Source organism: Paramisgurnus dabryanus, chromosome 12 (assembly GCF_030506205.2).
Source record: "Paramisgurnus dabryanus chromosome 12, PD_genome_1.1, whole genome shotgun sequence".
NCBI classification, from domain to species: domain Eukaryota; kingdom Metazoa; phylum Chordata; class Actinopteri; order Cypriniformes; family Cobitidae; genus Paramisgurnus; species Paramisgurnus dabryanus.
This window is the reverse complement of record NC_133348.1, coordinates 12,141,530-12,161,414: the sequence shown is the minus strand read 5'-3', so window position 1 is coordinate 12,161,414 and position 19,885 is coordinate 12,141,530. Positions and strand designations below refer to the sequence as shown.

Here is a 19,885-nt window from a genome sequence, read left to right as displayed (position 1 = left end):
TGTCAAATGCATTTACACTGACACACTTAAAAGAATCAAATATTCAACCTGCCAGAGTTTCAAAAAGTGCCTCAAATATTTGTGTGTGTGTCTATGTGTGTATGTGTGTGTTCATCCATGTGTAAATAACAGTGGCCAAGGGCATAGATTTAGTCAGCATACAAGGTCACATCAGCCAAGCCGAAAGAGCGAGCGAGAGAGAAAGAGAGCAAGAGCGAGAGAGAGAGGGGTCTGCTAATCTCACCACAGTTTATAATGGTAAATATATGTTCAACAGACTGTCCCAGACAAACACAATAAAGCTCATCATACGACAACCATAATATTTTTCTTCTTCAAAAAGTGGCCTATATTACAGCCAAGGCTCATTTTATTTTCCCCCACCACCCACAGAGCCCATTAAATCCAGAGCGGAAACAGTGTTGTGTATGTGGGACATTATAGAGAGAGAGATCACCAATGCATTAGCAAGTTAAACCTGGAGGCACTCTCACACACAATATAACACACAGGGATGGAGAAAATCTAGTGATGCATTATGGGAAATGAAGTATGTATGAGAAACAAACAGACCTGAAACACAGGTGAGTGCTCAGGTGTATTGTGTCCATTTAATTTGATGATCTTTAATTATCTTCACATAAATGTTTCTCTTTTACTTTAGAGATTAAATAAATTCACCTTAGAATAAGATGTATATCTCATTACAGTTATATTTATGTGTTTATCCAAAGTGGATTTAAGCATTTTTATTTATTTTTATCAGTATGTGTTTTCCTTGGGAATCAAACCCATGACCTTTGCATGAACAATATTGTGCAAAAATCTTTAAATCTCATCTTCATATCTTTCCCTTTATCTCTCTTTAATTGATCATTGTTTTAATTAAGTATTTTGCATATTTTTAAAACAACAAAACAGAATCATGTAAATGAAAAAAATATTTTTGCTAAATATTTTTGATGAGTATTTAGTGCCGTAAATGATTGTCTTTTCTAATGAGACTCTTAAGAAAAGTATATGTGTTGCAGTTAAAATGTTGAATAGGATGGCAAAAGTCAGTGCAAGATTTTTGAGGAAAAAGATTATACTTGTTTATGAGCGTGTGTGTTAGAAACATCAAAGCCAAACATAATCAATCATTTACTCACACAAACCCAATGAGGCAAAACCACAAACACATCAAATAAAACCAGTCCTGCCAAGGCAAGCATTGTGGTTTTATGAGTGTGTGTGTGTTTGTGTGTGTCAATGTTAGCTAAACGAATAAAAGTTGAAATCGTATGGGAGGGTTCCAGAAAAACACACACAAGTTGTTGCTGCTTGCAGGCAAACTTTCATAGGGAGACTGTGCTTAGGTGCGATCAGGTTTGAATAAAGAGGTCATGGGTGGTGTTTTGATTCAATGGACCATTAAATCGAACTGAAGTTATGCAAAGCCATTAACAACATCATACTCGGTTAATAAATGATGACAATGATTAACCATACACTACTGTAAATGTGCTTCCCCATTCTGTACAATATGAGAGTAATGTAAATGTCCATATATTGGGACAGCTTTTGGTTGACGGTTAAAATAGTATTTTGTAGTGTAAATGTTAGTGTTGGGTTTGGGTAATGTACCCAGGGCATAGGAAGAGAATACGGAAATCAAATTTGTAAAATGTCTACGTTTTCTTTTAATGTTGCTATTGTTTTATTACATATTATTATTATTATTATTATTATTATTATTAGTAAGAGTGTGTAATCTGAGGAAAAAAAAACTTGGCAAAAGCATTGATATTTCAAAGGTTTATTAAAGCGATAGTTCACCTAAAAATGAAAATTTTGTCATAATTTTCTCATCCTCATGTTGTTTTAAACCTGTATAAATTTCTTATTTCTGATAAACACAAAAGAAGATATTTTAATAAATGATTGTAAGCACACAGCTGATGGTACCCATTGAATTCCATTATATTTGTTTTTCCTATAGACAGTTTCATCGGACGCACGTGCGCTGACCCTATACACCTCTGGATCCAAACTTTACTTCCTGTTCCGTTTTTTAATGGTCTGACTAGTTGCTAAACTGATCTCTTGAACAAATGCCTCGTTGAAAATAACAAATGTTTTGGTTTCCTAGGTTGTTTTTTGCTTGTTATATAAATAAACTACGTTTAAAGAACTTTGTTGTTAGCGGAGTTTACCGGAAGTTACGTCCGAAACCACGACAGCCGCTTGTTTTGTTGTTACTGCTGAAACCGTCTATAGTCAATGGTTACAATCAGCTGTGTGCTTCCTTACCATAATTTATCAAAATATCTTCTTTTGTGTTCGTCAGAAAAAAGAAATTCATACAGGTTTAGAACAACATGAGGATGACAACATTTTCATTTTTGGGTGAACTATCCCTTTAAGCGATTTTATTTTGCTAACTTTAGCCAATACTTGCACCGTCCACATTTCTTCAACCACGCGCCATTTCAACAAACATCAAAAGGGTTTATCAGGTAATTGTAGTGATTTTGGGTACATTTGGAAATTTTTATGTGGCATTTATATAACTTGCACCTCTAACTTGTTTGGTGTTTAGGCCTACTTTTTTTCTTTGACGTTTATTCACGGTGGACGCGTGCGTGTCATTGCCATAATCGCATATTTTGTTTATTTATCAACTTGTTGTATTGTCTTTGCCAAATAGTGGCTGAAGTGGGGGGTGTAGGTTATATTAAAAACGCCTAGACTTTTCCACGGGCGGTGTCACGCTCAACGGGCTTCGACAAGCTCTCGCGCTGCTTATTATTCATGACGGTCGATCTCGAGCCGTGTCGGGATGTTGAAAATAATAATAATAATAATACACGCAGGGAAAAAGCGGCTCAGGATCAAATGGGCCAATTCTCCACGCCTGACACCAAACGATTGGATCCTGCCAGCCGCTCACGCGATAATGAGCGGGATTTGTTAAACAGTAAATTAATGAATAATGAAATATCCAGGTTGATCAGTTAGGCTCGCGCTGCCCGCGGTCACGAGCCTCGAGCGGGAATTACACGCGCCCGGCGCGTGTCTGGATAAACCATTTTTACAGTCCATTGCGTGACAGGGAGCACAGGGACATGCGCTCAGACAAACCCTCTTGTCTGTCCCCTCACACCCGAAAAATATAATGATGATGGAAATGAGACTTTCCATCAATGAGATTTAAAGCGTTCGTCTGATGCTTTTAGTTTTGGGACGCCCGAAAAGTGAACATTTACTAGCCTATATTTACTACATTGATGGTGCGTTTTATTTTATTTTGTTATATTATTTTTGTGCTTGCACTTTGTTTCCTCTCTTTTAACAATGAGGCCTACAAGAAACAAAATAATTAGGTCTATTGAGTATTAGGAATGTTTAAATTTCCATTGAGTGGGACACCTCCAAGCAAAATTTAGAAAAATCGTCCATATGTTACATTTTATATTAGGCTATAAACATTCTGTTTAGGCCTATTAATTAAGAGCCCTTTTTATTAATATAGACCACTGATTGTAGATGTTTGTGATTCTTATTATTATTATTTTGTTACTTAATACTATTTTGTTAATAATAACTGTATTTTGTTGGGAAAGGTCAATAATCGTTATTGACTATAAACACCAATAATATATATATAGCCTATATAATTTGGTCTTTTGGGCTTTGTTGCAAGCATCTTTTTTAGGGGTAATAAGAACCTGGTTGGAGGGAAGGATGAAAGATCTCGGCTTGTGTTGTTTTAGGTCCCGTGGGTGAGTGCGAGGCTAGTCTTTTTTCTGCTGAAGAAAAATCTCTGAATCTCGTAGAGATCCACGTCGCTCGCGGACATGCGGGTGCTGCACCTGGGTCACAATACTTCACGCATGAGGAGTCACGCGACGGAACCCGCGGGCCACGCGCTCCTCCGCATTAAATACACCAGCGCGAGCTGATGCGCTCGGGGACTCGCGGGGGTTTGACCTGCGGCCGGGATATGAGTTCCCTTTACAGCCAGGACTACGGACTTACGGCTTCAAGCGATTGTTTTTCGATAAATTTTGGCATTCCTTGCTTGCTTTAAACTAGAATTCTGGATTCCGTTTCTTATCTCTGTGATTTGTTGATTTTGAACTAATTGCGTGATAAGTCAGTGTAATGGTAAAAAAAATTACTAGATGTTTATAATAATAATAATAATAATAATAATAACATAATAATATTCTAAATTTCGCACATTCTCCCCTATACCTTGGATAAAAACGCTTTGATTTGTTGTAATTTTGTTTGTTGCAATTTGTTTTGTTATATCACCATGACAGCATTGACATTTAATCTACAGCAATTTGTAACATTTTTCATATTATTCTTTATCAGATGCGGTTCTGCTGCCGCTAGATTAATCTGTTATCAGAAGAAATGACCAACAAGATGATCAAAGCTCTTTACTTTTCTCAACCAAGGAAAAAATAATCCTCCATCATAATTCAGATGTTGTTAAACGCCTTTGGGGCAGAACAAACCTGGTCTTACTATTTGCCTGCACTCTTAAAAATAGAGAAAATCAGAATAAATTACTTCCAGTGACTAATGCCACAATTTAATTTTATTGTCATTTAATATTAAAAACCTAAATTTTTAATTTCTCCTTTTTATTTTGTATTATTTTTTAGTTAACATCTCTTATGTGATTTTGAATTAAATGATAATCTTTGCATCACGTAGAACATTGACTTAACCACACAGCAGCAGCTACAATAAAACACGATTTATTTTTAATTCGAGGAAAATGAAAATCACCAGACATCAACCAACTTCTACCCTTCACCACATAACATCGTATCTATGAAACAAAAATTACAAGATGCTATCTAAACCAAGCGTTCACCCACGCACAGAGAGTCACAAATAGACGACCCAGTCTATGTACAAACGTCCATTAAATTAAGTATAAATAAATATATACAAACATAAATAAAATAACCTCTCTCACGCAGAGTTAACCAAGTATTAACTTGACAGACAGGTTGTATTCCAGCTTCCGGTAATAAAAAAAATGCTTGCCCACGAGCGTGGAATGTGCACCAGGTGAGGTGAGCCCGTGAAAATATGCGCGTGCCAGTATTTCAGCAAGCGCGGTCACCTCCTTATCCCAGTCATATTTAGCCTAATAAAGCCAATAATATAGGCATGCAATTTTATGGCTGGTTTCAAAAGTCTTTTTGATAAGGCTTTTAAAACCTTGGTCCTCCATTTAGGTAATGAATCATAAAACGTATAGAATTATCAATGTTCATTTAGGTCTATGTAAAAGTAAAAAAAAAGATAAGCAACAGAGGAAATGTCAATGAAACGATAATGATTTTAACTTGATTGCCATGTTGACTCACTGACAATGTCCTCACATTTAACATTACTGAACAGCATGAAAGCGCAACTGCAGTTTTAAGTAAACGCAACCAAAACCATTTAGATTTGCGCTTTCAGTTAACATTTTTTTCTCACTTTTTGTAGCCAAGTGGCATCAATGTTTAATATAAAAATCTCTTGATAAGAAATAAACATTGCCAAAAAATGTCTTCAATTAATTGTGGTCTGATTGAAAATTTCATTCATAATGAATAGTTGTGTGAATTTTTAATCACACACTGTAAAAAAAATAAATGCAGCATGAAGTTAAAACAACTTTGTTTTGCAAGTCAATTCAACATACTATTTTAAGTTTTGACTTGAGTTGACAAAACTTAATTTTTAATTTGTTATGTTGATTTGCCAAAAATGCTGCATTTTTTAACAGTGCACTTCTGTCTATTATATTCTGAACATTTAGTCGCTCTTTGAAATCTGCTTTCCAGTTTTTGGATAAAACGTGACTCTGTGTATTTTAGGGTATAGATTCTGTAAATAATATGGAACATAGTCCACTAACATCTCAGCAATGTTCAATGGACCCCATCAATTATTGTATTTAAATATAATAGATAAAAGTGTCCACAACAATATTTGAACTGTACCCACGCTCCTGCTGGTGAGTACACTGAGATTCATTTGTGTAAAGGTCAGCTTGTGTGATATAGCATCTGTCTAACATCATGTAATATGTCCGTTTTTTATACACAAAAACGCATACACACACTCCTCGAACATTCTCACACATATGAGATGAAACTGATGAACGAGTCACAGCAGAGATGTGTCATCCAGTCTTTTATGGTAGCATTTCCTTCGCTTTCCCACGATTTGTTTTCCACCGTCTCACCAGAATGTAAAATGCAATGTCATAAAACTAGAGTTTATAGAATCTCATAATGTTTCCAAGGACTCGTTTGAAGCCCCTTTTCCTTGATATCCTGTTGTAATTCCAACTCATTTCCTGTGTTTCTCCTCTTTCTCTGCGCTTTTGGATCCGGGTACGTCGGCGGGCGTGTGTCGGTTGGGGGTAGGGTTGTTCAGGAACATCTTGTCGAGACCTTTAAGTGCTTCAGTCAGGTAGTTCTGCAAAGCTGTGAGGGCGGCGCAGATGGCTGGAGAACCAAAGCCATGCGTGATGAAGCTAAAGTGTGACAGGCAGCTCTGGATTCCAGGCTCGAGGATGGGCGAAGGCCGAGAGTTTCCTAAAGGAGTGCGATCCTGAGCCAACAGGTCTGTGAACTCCTTACACAACTGCCTGCGATGATAAGAGGGAGAGAAACAGAGATTATATACTGGGTTTCATAACTTTAAGTCAGACAACGCTCTACTTCCACATTTTCCGTTAAATAACAGGATGAATTACAATTGCACTGTAATTCTAGTACAATTTTCCAATTCCATAACCGGACATCATCATGTATGTTTTTAATGCACATTACAACATATTAAAATGTATAAGCATGTGTTCTTGATTCTCTAACAGATCAGGACACGTGCCCCACTTGCTCATGCTGCATATATTTTTCAACAAAGAATTTAAATCGTAAGTTAACTTAAGCTGTAATGAAATCAAAGTCTGCTTCATTTCACTAAGAAACCAACTTAGTAGTATAGATATTCCTACTTTAGTATATTGATTTACATATTCTTTTATCGAAGTCTGAAAGATTGATCATAAAGAGAAGTCATACATAATATCAAAGCCACCATTGTAGCAACTCAAAAATCCCTCATCTATAAATAACCAATAAACCAAGACTTTTGCATGAGTACCATTTAAATTTTTACCATAAAATGAGTATCAGACCCAAATCTGTGCAAATCATTTAGTCTCTTAGTAGGATGATGTTATTGCTTGTTCTTGATTAACTTGGTGTAGCATAAGCAATGAAAAACACTTGACAGGTGTATTAGTAAATATAGACTTACACTTGAGGTAGTTTTATAGCTCTCTAGTGTCCCTAAATCATATGTAAACGCATGTTTCTCATCCCTAATCACATTATGGTCTCATATTTTTCCAATACAGTGTAATCAAGAACAATGCAAGTAATCACATCATCATCAAGACTGGTAATGTCTCATTTAAAAGGAACTGCACTTGTACTAGCAATACATGTAGGGACGTAGACATACAGAGGAAGCAAATCCAGCACAGGTGGTTTACTTTTGAGTCTGCTTCACATTAATTTAAATAAGTACTTTCAGTCTGTTGGGAGATTGTATTTTACTAGTGAATATTTTTTTTTTTAGCAAGCGTCATATCTTGAAAGAGATGCTATGGTGAACCAATGATCATGATATCAGCGGAAACTTCTAGCTTATGTGCCCAGATGACCTAACCTCTGCTTGAACACCAGTGACCTTTCAATGTCTCTGAACCGTCTGCAATGAAGACATCTGGCACAATAATAAACTTAATCTGCAATATTATACAATTTTTATAGTTCCAGGGATGCAGTAATTTAAAATCAATTCAACTGGACGCGTTCCAACTAAGATTTGAATTTGCATTATCCTCTCAGCAAGCTGACTATATGTGTCTCAAGTTAATAATTGAGCTTTTATGCGTAATGGTACCACAAATACAAATCTGAGACAAATGTTCATACTTCAATCTGTAAAAGGTCACTTGTGACAAACAGTTCAAATGCCTTCAACTGGCAGCGTTGCAGTGCCCTACTGCGGCATCTGCAGTTGTCTGGGCTTGTCACATTTTGACCCACATTCGCGGCTCAGAACCACAAACAGCCTTGTTGTCCAGTCGGGAAAGCGCAGCGCGCCCCTCTCTCTCTCATTCCAGAGCGACAGAACGCGAGTGCCCGAGGCGCGCGCAGGGGCGGGGGCGAGGGCTGACTGACGGGACTTTGACAGACAGACTGTGAAAGGAGAAGCGAGGGAGGAGGGATGACCTTAGGCAAAACTTCAAGGGGAAAGCTGGCACTTTAAGACTTGAAACATTTCACTTAAATATAATGAGTTTCTAGCTCGGTGCCAGGCTGAGATGGATAAGAGTCGCGCGTTTCTGCTGGACCTGAACCGCCTCATTAGAAACCAGCTAGATGTGTCAAAACGCACCAGGCAGTAAGCGGACAGCCGTCAAAACGACACGCTCCCCAGAAATCCGTGATGGATTTAATATTCACCACGAAATGTGGCTACACATTTGTTCAGATGAGGGCGGTATAAGCGTTTACCTTGCTCGCGATGAACGCGCAACATTCAACATAAACAAACACTTAGATATGTACGTACTTGGTGGCGAGCAGCATGTTCTTGCGCGAGTGCAATTCGTTTGGATCTGTGTGCTGTCTGTTCAGATATTCAGACACGGCCTTCGTGGGAAATTCAGTTTCACAAATGTAGCCAAAGTCCCGAGCCAAATGAACAGCTTCCCCTGGAAATAAAAAAATATATAATTTTGTTAAAAGGAATTACTCCGGTATGCATTTAAACTGGAGGAAGAGATATTAACAAAGTGAAGAATTGCGATGTAACAGAAATCAGACAACCGCAATAAATAAATTAGATAAAATTAGCTGCATTGGTTAAAATGTCGGGTTGGCCAGTCTTTTAGTATTTGTTATTTAAATATGCACCGCCCATAGAAAAAATAAAACAGATTAGTGTTCTCACTCTCATAATTGCCAGATTATAGAGAAACTCTTAAGGCAATGAAAATTCATTTATATTGTTTCTAGACTGCAGTTGGATCTGCATGCACCTGATCATTTTGAAAGGCTTAAATTGCAGTGTTAAAATAATATAGTGTTTGTAATGTTTAAAAACACGAACGAAAATATTACATTAGTGTTCCATTAAAATGTATCGTTTGTTTGCTCACCTGAGGGGCCTAAACTCTTAAATACCTCACGGTAAATTTGATGATATATTAAAAAAGCAGTGGAATAAGAAACAGATGCCCTCTTTTACCTTCTACTAGAGATGTCAGTAATGTGACATTCGCTGCTTTGCGTCTCCCAGCAGGCAAATTCAAGCCGATTTTCTCCAGCTTTTCCCTCAGTGATCTCCCTCCGTTTTTCGATTTCGCTCTGATCAGAAAGACACGTGCTTTAGATATGCGTTTTATTACGAATAGACAAACATATCAAAAACTAAAACACAAATTTGTTATTGGAAGGAGTAATTTAAAAACCTTAGATAAAAATAAATCAAGTTTTCCTCTTTGTATAGTTTTTTTAAGGACCTATAAACGTCACATTTTCAAAATAAATGTCTTCAGGTCATGTGTTTCCAATTGAATGTTATAATTTTTCTTTAACCTTTGATTTATAATGTGTGTTCTGATGGATCCACTGATGTTCTCACCTCCTCAAAACACCGCCGAGTAGAGACGCGTTCAGGCATTCGGGCGGAGAGAGGCGCCGCTGGACCTCGCCGACCGTCACTTTATATTTGGATGTGGAGCTGAGAAGCGACAGGCGACCGGGCACCGAGCAGAAGACCTCGTTGACGTTCACGCTGACCCCGCCGATAAGGCCATCTTTGCTCATCATGAGAGAAGCGACACTCTTGTGTGGAACGGGAACTGTGCGAAAGAAACAAACACGATTAATGAGCTATATTCTTCATTGTAGGCCTAAACATATTGGGAATGGTTTGTCAAAATTAGTACAGCATAAAAACACCTTAATTTACAATATGGAAAATGCTTTAATGCAAAGGGATATAAAATGTATAAGTTTTATCTGTAGCCTGTGCGTGTTCCCTGGAATTAGAACCCATTTGCTTAATAGTGCTTTAAGTGGCTAAAATGAACAATTTAACCTGTTTAAATCAGACTAATAATGAGACAACATATGGTAATCGTTGTAAAATATTGTGTAAGGTCAGTTCTAGAAGCCCGTGAGGTTATTATGTAACGTAAAATATTGGCAAATAAAAGTGCCGTAAGGCTGGCCCGGGTCACTCCGCACGCGCCCGGAGCTGCCAGCGCGTGCTCCCGTATGGAAAAGTGAGGGCAGCCTGTCGTATTTTTGTAATGTATGATCGCATCTTCTCATCATCAATTATGAGAAATGATTCTGTTGAACAGATATTTCAAACTTAATTTCCATGGCTGTCATATTTTTCATTATCAGCTCGCATTTTTGTATTTGCTCCATTCAGTCACATCCCTGTCAGCTTTACCTCCCCCCGGTGAGAACAGTGACATTTCTGCAGACTATTTACTACTCGCATTTATTATATTATCGATTGGTGATTGACGCGTGCATGCCCTACAATTACATTAACACCTATTTTTCATTTCAGCCCTTAACCACACAGTCACTGTGCACGTGCAGGCCGTCAAACGACGTCTACTAACTTAAGCGCTAATGGGGTAACGAGCGCTCGAGCCCCGGAGATCTCTACAGGGGATAATAGAGCAAACGAGCTCTAAACGAGCTCACGAGATCGGTGCTCACGAAGTCATCCATCACCGCGGCCACTTAAAGCCAGTCTCTTCTGGGAGGCCCATTCTCCGTTAACTAAATTACTGGCAAATGTCCCTCACAACGGACAAATATTAACACGAGCCCAGGGAGTGTTGCTTGAGCTCTTACTGACATCAAGCTCGTACTGAATGAATGATATATCTTAGAGTAGCTAAATATATGTCAAAACGTAATCCTTAAAGAAAATATGTCGCTTTTACATTTCATTTTTGCAGATATTTGTCCAAAAATCTAGATTTTACCATAATTAATAAATATTGACATGTTTTATTAAATTGTTTAGTAGTCATCAACTGAGACATTTTCTTATTATTATTCATTACTAATAATAATAATAATAAGAAGAAGAAGAAGAAAAATGGTTCTTTTTAAATGATCACTTCGATAAAAGATTATAAAACTGATTGGCCTCAAGTTTTACTTTGGTTCGGGTTTGGCGTCCAACCTTAAGAGAATAAGTAGGTGACATCATTTGAATCTCTGATGAAGTTCTGCGCATGCGCAATATATCTGGAAAGGTGCATTCACCTGAAAGGATGTTTGACCTAAACCTACAACAGTGATTCCTCCCTACAGCCAGTGATCCGATCGCAGGACTTTTTACAACAAGCCAAGACTTTTTTGGTCATTAACGTGAATACAGTACTAATATCAGTTTTCAAATAATTTATTTTACCTTTTTTAATGACTGACTGATCCATGATGTTCATCCCGCTATGGTTTGCGTCTTCAACAGCCTGAAAATCACAACATGGTATGAAACAATAAAAAGCTGACTTATTGTTTTTCGTTACATTTAATTGTTTAATTTCAGCAAGTCGACTCTTTTGTTCATTTTTGGTAAAAAAAAATTGTGAATTAAACGGCATCAAACATGAAACGAATCGGAAAAATAGCTTTGGTATTTGAAATGGTGAAATATTTGAATATTGAAATGGTTTAATATAATAAGAAATATTACTATTAGCAAATTCAATTTTTGCCGATTTCCCAATTAAATATATTCCTTATAGACTACCTTTTGACTACCAAGTGATTCAGAATTACAATTTTCGTGGTCAATGTAAACTACACTTTACTTGCTTTGATTAATTTGTTAATAAACGCAAAATTAAATATTTTGCCTCAGGCCATGTCAATTTACGTTGTAATATTCTGCTAAAAACCTCAGAATATATATACAGTATCCTACCCAGTCAACTACACTTGGACAGGCCTAATCCTAAAATGTAGATGACGAAGAAACTTGCAGTGCCAAAATTACACTTGATTTATGCAAAGATATATTGATAAAAACATGATTAGAAATATAAAATAAACAGATAATAGCTCAGCAGTCATCTGTGTTTGGAGAGTTTTGGTGACACTGTAATCTTCAGCATTTTTACGCAGTGATATTCTACTTAATGCCTAAGGTTAATAATTTAATATGTTTGTCTCCACAGTTTTAATTTTAAAACTTAAAAATGTGCGTGACAAAAAAACCCGAATTATTTAATTTCTGCGTCTTATTTATATCGTAAAGGCTCTAATTATTTAACATATGGGTCAAAAGCATATTCTGTTGCCAAAAAGTTCAGATACAAATCCGTCAAAACATTTATAACAAATCAATGAAATTTTAAGTTTACATACCAGACAACAAATTGAATTTAAACAAAAGCGCAAAAAATAGCTCTGTTGAACTGAAAAAAAGACAATCAAACCTAAATAAAAATATTAAAATAATCTTAACTGCAACAATCAAACTAATCTCCAAATTGGTTATTATGTGTTATTAAATAAGTATTTAAATAGATGTCATACTGTCTTCACCAACCTGGATATCCTCCATGCTGTGCGCCAGGCCATGCAGGGACAGACCGTCTCCCATGCCATCGAGCCCATGGTGCGTGGAGTGGAGCAACACATCCGGTCGGCGGACGGTCGAGTAATCCCGCCGGGGGTCCAAACCGGAGAGCTGCGGTAACGAGGCTCTAGGCTGCGGCAGTAAAGATCCGCTGTCCGAGCCTACGTCCTGCCGCTGACGGGAGCCCCACGGGTGTTGTTGTTGCTGATGCAGAGCGTTCAGAGAATACGGGTCACTGACGTGTGAGTACGGGTCCTGACTCTGGTGATACGGCAGCGGCTGGTACGGCGGGGGAAAGTACGGCGGCTGGAAGTCCGAGGAAGGGGTGTGAGATAGCGGCGGAGCGCTGGAGTACGGACCCTGAGACACTGAGCCCAGCTGGGACAGTCTAGAACTGTGGCTCGGTACCCCATCATGGCGGTCCTTTAAACGAGAAAATAATATAAACACGAATCCATGCAAACATTTGTCTTTGTGCTTAGATTACATACAGTTGAAAAAAGGGTTCGAAAGTTTCTTTGTCGGGCTGAAAGGTTCTATAAAGAACATTTTACATCTTTTTTGAGACTTTTTGTTGCAGAAAAGTTTTTTTTTTGTAGTGAAGAAAGGTTCTGCACACCATAAAAGGCGAGAAGGAAATATAGCTCTTAAGAACTTTAACTGAACGGTTTATTTACGAAATGGTAATTTCATAGCTTCTTTATGATTAAAAGGATTCAGGAATTTTCACTTTAACAATACCAAACATACATTTTTTTGGTCAACGTCAACAAACATCTGCACCCATAAGCCTTTAAGACTTCGCATATTCTCAAACGGATTCATGTGTAGCAACTTTTGGGACACGAGTACTCAAACACATAAAAAACTTAAAGCAATACATAGTACAAAGCAAAAACAAGCCATCCATGCTCTATTTGAAATATAAAGAAGTATTTGCCCTTCATGGGATCAAACTCACCGTGGAGGAATACGTGTGCACCAACATCTGGGCAGAAAAACACGCCAGCTCGCAGAGAGCAGGAAGAACACGCGATAGCACGACACTCGCTCGAAAATTACGCGCTCCTCATGACCAATACTTATGAATTTAGCTCAAAAGATGTTCCTGCAGAAACCTGGCTCTCCAAATCTACACCTCTGTCCCTTTAGATCCCGCGCTCTGATCCAGAGTGTGGAGGTCCGTCCGCGCGCCGCACTACACCTCCCCAGAATAATTGTTATTCATGACTCCTCTAATATTGCGGGAATACTTAAAGCAGTGGGGAGCAGCGGAGCGTGAAGGCGCTGCTGCTGTAAGTGACGTTCATTCAGGAGGAGGAAACACTCGTGCCCTGTTTTATTCCCCTCTCTGTTTGGGGTCCGGCATACACGGGTCTGGACCTCTTTCTTTTGCTATTGTTGTCTTTATGTTATTGTTGTGTGCAGACTGAGTCCATTTATCTTCGCACAGAACAAACGAATAGACGGAATCAGCTGCTTTAAACAGGGCAGATGGGACAGAGGCCTCATCATTCCCAAACACTATATGCTACTCACTTTTGCAAATGCATTTTATCATCACACCACATATAACCACATAAGCATAGCTCCATACTCAGCATAATGCTTAGCATTTCAACACATGCCACCAATGTAAACATAGAAATCATAAAAGCAAGATCCAGATGTTATAGTTTTCCATATTCTGCGTACTTTGTGGTGAAATAATCTCATAAAAGCTACTTAAACAATATTCATATTCCACCTAAAACGCTCACAATCAACAAACCCTTAAAACATGCCTCGATATTTATCGAAGTTTAAACTCTTCCTAACATATGTCCCATGGGGAGAAGTTCATAAGGTAAAATCAGGTAGATTTTAGCTGATGAGACAGTCTCTACCGGCAGTCACGCGCTGGGTGACAGTTTAAAGTCCTCCTCTAATGGTGTCCCATTAAAGCTCTCGTATAATGGACGATTTCACGGGCTGGGATCGAAGTGTTTAATTACACGCGTGACGGTGACTGTGAGAGAAAAGCCATGTGTGACTCTCTGGGTCGACATCCCGCGAGGCTTTTCCAAAAGCCACCACGAGGATCTCCCACTAGCTGGACGAGCTCATTCAGGGAAATCCACTGGACTCCCACGCGTGACACTGCGCCCCTCATTCTCCTAATGGGAGAATGGGATTGTTTCTCCATGTTCATAAATCTTTAAAAGTATCTTAAGGATAAAATGATCGGATAACTCGATTAATTCATGCGATTAGCTTTTTAGCGCGTAGAATATAATTTTAAATTTATACGTGATGTAAACATTACGTATATTGTAAACAATTCAAATACAAAAATTAAGACGTAAAAGGGTAAAAACAGTATTAAATAATTTGGATCTGAAAGGCTGCGTATTTAAAATGTAACAAATAATTTCTTTTAAATAATTTTCATTATTTACATGGCTACGTTAAGCACACACATTTTTTTTATATTTAAAGGAAAAGTAACATACTAAAATTGTAAGGTTTATCAAAAGTCATGGTATTACAGCCATGGTACAAAATCGCGAATGTGAAATTACTATAAAACGACATTATCTAAAATGTCTATAAAATCTGAATTACTGAAATATATATAAAAATAATTCTTTTCAAACCAATATTTAATTATTACATTTTTACTGCAATAAGCAGCATAAACCCCGACAATAAATTGGGCATATATTGGCTATATAAAAAATAAATACATGAAATTACCGTCATACGTAACCCAATAATGTTTTCGTTATATAAATCAAACAGTATAAAAATAGAGATGCTGGTGCAGTCTGTGTCCTCGTTACCTCGTATATATCTTCATACTTGACATTTTCCACCAGTTTCCACAGCATGTTCGCGCGCTGATCCCTGTATAACGAGTGCATTCATGTGAGGAGTGAAGATCTCAACTCTCTCTCTCCTCCTCTCTCACTCTATCTCACCCACTCACTCAAAACGTAAAGCTCATACGAATAATCTGTGATTCCTTTAACTGTGTTTGTGCTGTAAAGGCGTTGATACAGTGAATGTAATGTTAAGTGTGTTGACTTTGTGTTGAATGTAAATCTGCTGCGGGGGGATTCGCTGAGATCTCGAGCTTCATCGTCAACTGATGCAGTGAAATTTTAACGCAACAGCTGTACAGCTTAATAAAGCAGCAAAACAATTATTCTTATTGATGAATAATAAAAAGTTGTGCAAAAGTTAATAAACATGTTTTTGTGTTTACTTTCCATTTATAAATAACTGTATTATTTTTTATTAATCTAAAGATTACGCGTTAGGAAATTCGTCTACGCGTCCTTTAGAATTTAACATACTAATTATTTTTAACTTTTTAGCAAATAGTATAGCATCTGATTAGTCAGATATTTTACTAAAATTATATTTTCTATCAAACCGCTGTCATGCTTTAACCCAAATATGATTAACGCAAGCTAAACGCAAGTGATTGTGATCAGATGATGCGGCTGAAAAGTAGTCTATGTCGCCCCCTACCGACCGTTTTTTTAAATACACACTTAAACGCTGCTGCTTAAGTGGACAAAAACTTGTACAATACCAGTGCATGGTATGCAAGTTAAAATATTAAAATGGTATTACTGTCCAAGATGTGATGTGATTGTACTTTTTTGTAGGTTGTTGTATTAGTTAACATTACCAGTAAGCGCATTGTCTGTATTACGCCCCAAAAGACTAAATACGTCTCCAAGTTAATAGGTTTATCTCAATTCTCGAGTACTTACTTATCGTGATGTCCTTGACATTGATTCATTAGACCAACATCTCAGTCGTGTTCCTGGCAGATTTCTTCCAGCAGATTTTAGGCCTCGCGCTGTCCTTGCCTCCTAATAGGTATCATCGTGCACACCTTTCGGTTTTTAAAAACTCAATCGTTTAAGGTTTGTTTGAATCGACAACTGAGTCAGTAATGGACATTCCTAGGTTAGGCCTGTACATACTTTAAACAACGCTAGGGTTTAATTTGATTGGTTTGGCAGATACAAGAGCGCGTGGTGTTACTGTGTAAACTGGACCTCATATTCTTTCTTGTCGAGTTTGTCATGCCACGCCCACAGACACGTGTCGTGAAAACTACAAAGTTTGAGCTGCGCGTAATCCCAAAAGCCTTTACATCCAGCCACAGGATCAGTTTTATGAATGCTCTGGTTTGTGTTTTATTGCAAACAACACAAGTACAGGACTTGTTTAATAACTGAGTTTCGTGATAGGAATTAGGGTTGCTTTACTTCAATTATCCATTTACACAGATTTATACAGTAGGCTCCCCTGCTAAAAAACAACAAAAGACACCATCACAGAAATTCTATTGGTTCTAATGGAATTTTCCCCAAAACACACTACAGTGTTGTGGTTTTAATGGTAAAAGCTAATGGTTCCTATTGGTATTTTAATGAAAACCATTAGAATTTTCTGTATTGGTTTAATTGTTTTTTTTTTCAGAAGGGTCATCGGCATAGCTCCATCTTACATGGGAATTTACATGTTTTATTTACATTTATAAATTTTATTAATAATTTCTTAAGGGTTCGAGATGCTTGTAAAAAATATCGTCATAAAAGACCTCAGCCATTACATCACATGAGAGTCATAATAAATCAGTCTAAATGCAAATGTGTCCCTGTCGGTGAAATCCATAAAGTCTCATAATCTGATGATGAGATGAGGAGCATCAAAGTTTGATTTCACTCACTGATTTTAATCTTTGATTTTACTCAGTCAATATTAAAGATATTTTCACAAAATGTACTTTACATTATGTAGTAGGCTATGACTTTATGTAGAAAACAGTAAATCACAAAAAAAGATCAGCTGAGTTTTCACAATACTGTTAGTAGAAATTACAAATTATGTAAAAAAAACATACATTTAAATCTACAGTGAGTGGCATAACTACAGCCAAATTTTAACATTGTACATAACACTTTCTTAATCATTTTACGTTGACTCTTAACTTTATTCTCACACTTTTTTTAATTCAACTTTACAAATGCACAGTTAAGTTGACTCACATTGATTGTATACCTTTTGTGTTTACATGTTTACATTCAACAAGAAAGTCTTAAATCTGGCAATCTAGCAAAAGACCAGAAACTTATGTTAAGCTTGCTAGAAAAATGTAGTTTTTGTTATATAAAAAAAAAAAAGGTTAACACATTTTGTCATATTTCATATTCCTTTATAGTTCACCCAAAAATGAAAATTCTGTCATAATTTACTCACTCTCATGTTGTTACAAACCCACATAAATGTATTTGTTCAGATGAACACAAAGAAAGATATTTTGATAAATGTCCGTGGACCCCATTCACTTATATAGTAGGAAAAAGTACTATAAAATGTAAATGGGGTCCACGAACAGTTTGGTTACAAACATTTATCAAAATATCTTGCTTTGTGTTCATCAGAACAAATACATTTGTATCAGCATCATTTTTGGGTGAACTATCCCTTTAAAGCAATGGCCTTCAAACTTTTTGGTGTGTGCTCCCATAGGGTGCATGCTTCCAAGTCCCCCCAAAAGAAAATTCAAGACTTCATCAAACTTATAATTTGGATTAAACAAAAAATATTAAATTATACATTGTAGTGCTGTTTTTTAGAAGTCTTATTTTTCTGAGGTTTAATTGCACAGAATTTATGATGAATTCATGTATTTTAAAAGATTTCATAAAAACTGGGGACCCCCGGCACCATCTCATGCCCCTAGTTTGGGAATCACTTTAAAGGGTATTTTTAGACATTTCTACATTCATCCAGCAATGCATTTATCAGACACATGACTTAGTATGTTACTGAATGCTTTGAAAGCTTACAATAAATTTGCAATGTCAAAGATAAAATACATAACGTGGTACATCTTTGTCTATGGCATGAGCTGAGCTTGACCCATTTTTACTAAGGGTTCTGAATTCTGAGATCTGTTACATTGGCCATTAAGATGTTGTTGAACGTATGGATGAGTGAAAATAATCTGCAATTAATGTTTCATCAGCCCTGCTGCCACAGAATGAGTGCCAGACCCTCACACAGACACAAACACAAATACTGACTGTGGGCATATCTAGAGGCCACGACAGATGTCGCAACAGTTTGAGAGAAAGTAGGTTCATTCTGCACACACTTTGATTTGAATTCAACATAATCACGCTCATTAAAATTCTCACTCAACACAAAATTAGTACAGAATCACACAAAAACGTATCTGTCGAAGCAAATCTATTTTTAAAACATGTATAAGCACAAGAATAAATACTATTTTAAAGATTTCGTCATAGGTAGGCACGTTACCACTTTTTTTTACTTATATATAGTGAAGTATAAATATATTACTGTACTATACTTATATTTTTTCAAACTTTCAAATATTAACACATATGAGACACATTTTATACAATGTTATTGACCTTGCACTTGATTTCTTGAGGTTGAACCGTCCTGTAGTTATACAAAGCAGCCACAAGATGGCGCCCGAGTGACATGATACAAATCGATTACGTTAATGTTAAAGGTACATCGATGAAGGCAAAATGTATTTGACTATGTTAAACCAAAAGTGTCAGAATTGAAATCATAACTAATATATATTTAGTAAATTTGCAAAGCAGCTTACAAGCCTAACATATGATCAGTAGGCTATGTGTGCTGGTTGGGTATCGAACCCATGACATTTGACACACCCTCACGAAAAATAACCTTGGTTTTATTGTTGTAAAAGTGTAGAAACCATATTTTGGTGTATTGATTACTATCAGCAAAACCATGGTTTTACTACACTAACTCTACCAAGTAAGCAGGAAGATATAAACTAAAAAAACTAACAATATCAGTTAAGAGTATTTCTGTTTTAAATCAGAAGGGATGAGTTTAGGAAATGTGTGCACACAAGTTTCACTTTATCTGTCCTAGTTTAACCTAAGAAATAAACATACAAATGTAACCTTTAAAAGGACATTTTATTACTAATAAAACAAGGCTAATGATCATGATCGTCATGATAATATAAATCGAATAATTTCACACTTGTGTGAGGGTTAGATGAGTGAGTTTTTAAAGGGTTTAAAAATATAATCTGTATGATTTAAAATAGAGACGTCTACTAATAAAATAAACTTGAAATTTTATAACAGTGCAAATG

At 36.8% G+C, this 19,885-nt stretch overlaps 1 protein-coding gene and 1 long non-coding RNA gene across 3 annotated transcripts in view; one reads left to right on the top strand and one right to left on the bottom strand.

The window, feature by feature from the left end:
* The window catches only part of LOC135738384 (uncharacterized), a 97,090-nt gene that overhangs the window by 67,245 nt on the left and 9,960 nt on the right, over positions 1–19,885 (top strand). The gene's annotated exons all lie outside the window — the stretch shown is intronic.
* On the bottom strand, positions 4,742–15,611 carry tfap2b (transcription factor AP-2 beta). Of its 2 annotated transcripts, none has more exons than XM_065256408.1 (7): positions 15,531–15,611; positions 12,679–13,131; positions 11,536–11,596; positions 9,730–9,949; positions 9,334–9,452; positions 8,656–8,797; positions 4,742–6,655 (listed from the first exon to the last, which is right to left on the bottom strand). In XM_065256408.1, exons 1-7 carry the CDS (start codon positions 15,609–15,611, stop codon positions 6,355–6,357), a joined length of 1,377 nt encoding a protein of 458 aa, XP_065112480.1. In that variant the 3' UTR covers positions 4,742–6,354. The 2 variants fall into 2 exon arrangements, with proteins under 2 accessions (XP_065112480.1, XP_065112481.1); XM_065256409.1 differs by lacking the exon at positions 15,531–15,611 and adding an exon at positions 13,670–14,721.

Excerpts from the sequence above, each read along its gene's own strand:
- tfap2b (XM_065256408.1), bottom strand. The coding sequence starts at position 15,611 with ATGCACTCGTTATACAGGGATCAGCGCGCGAACATGCTGTGGAAACTG. Across the intron at positions 11,597-12,678 it reads ACAGCATGGAGGATATCCAG|GCTGTTGAAGACGCAAACCA; the intron begins GTTGGTGAAGAC and ends TGTGATTTTCAG. Across the intron at positions 9,950-11,535 it reads TCAGTCAGTCATTAAAAAAG|TTCCCGTTCCACACAAGAGT; the intron begins GTAAAATAAATT and ends TCTTTCGCACAG.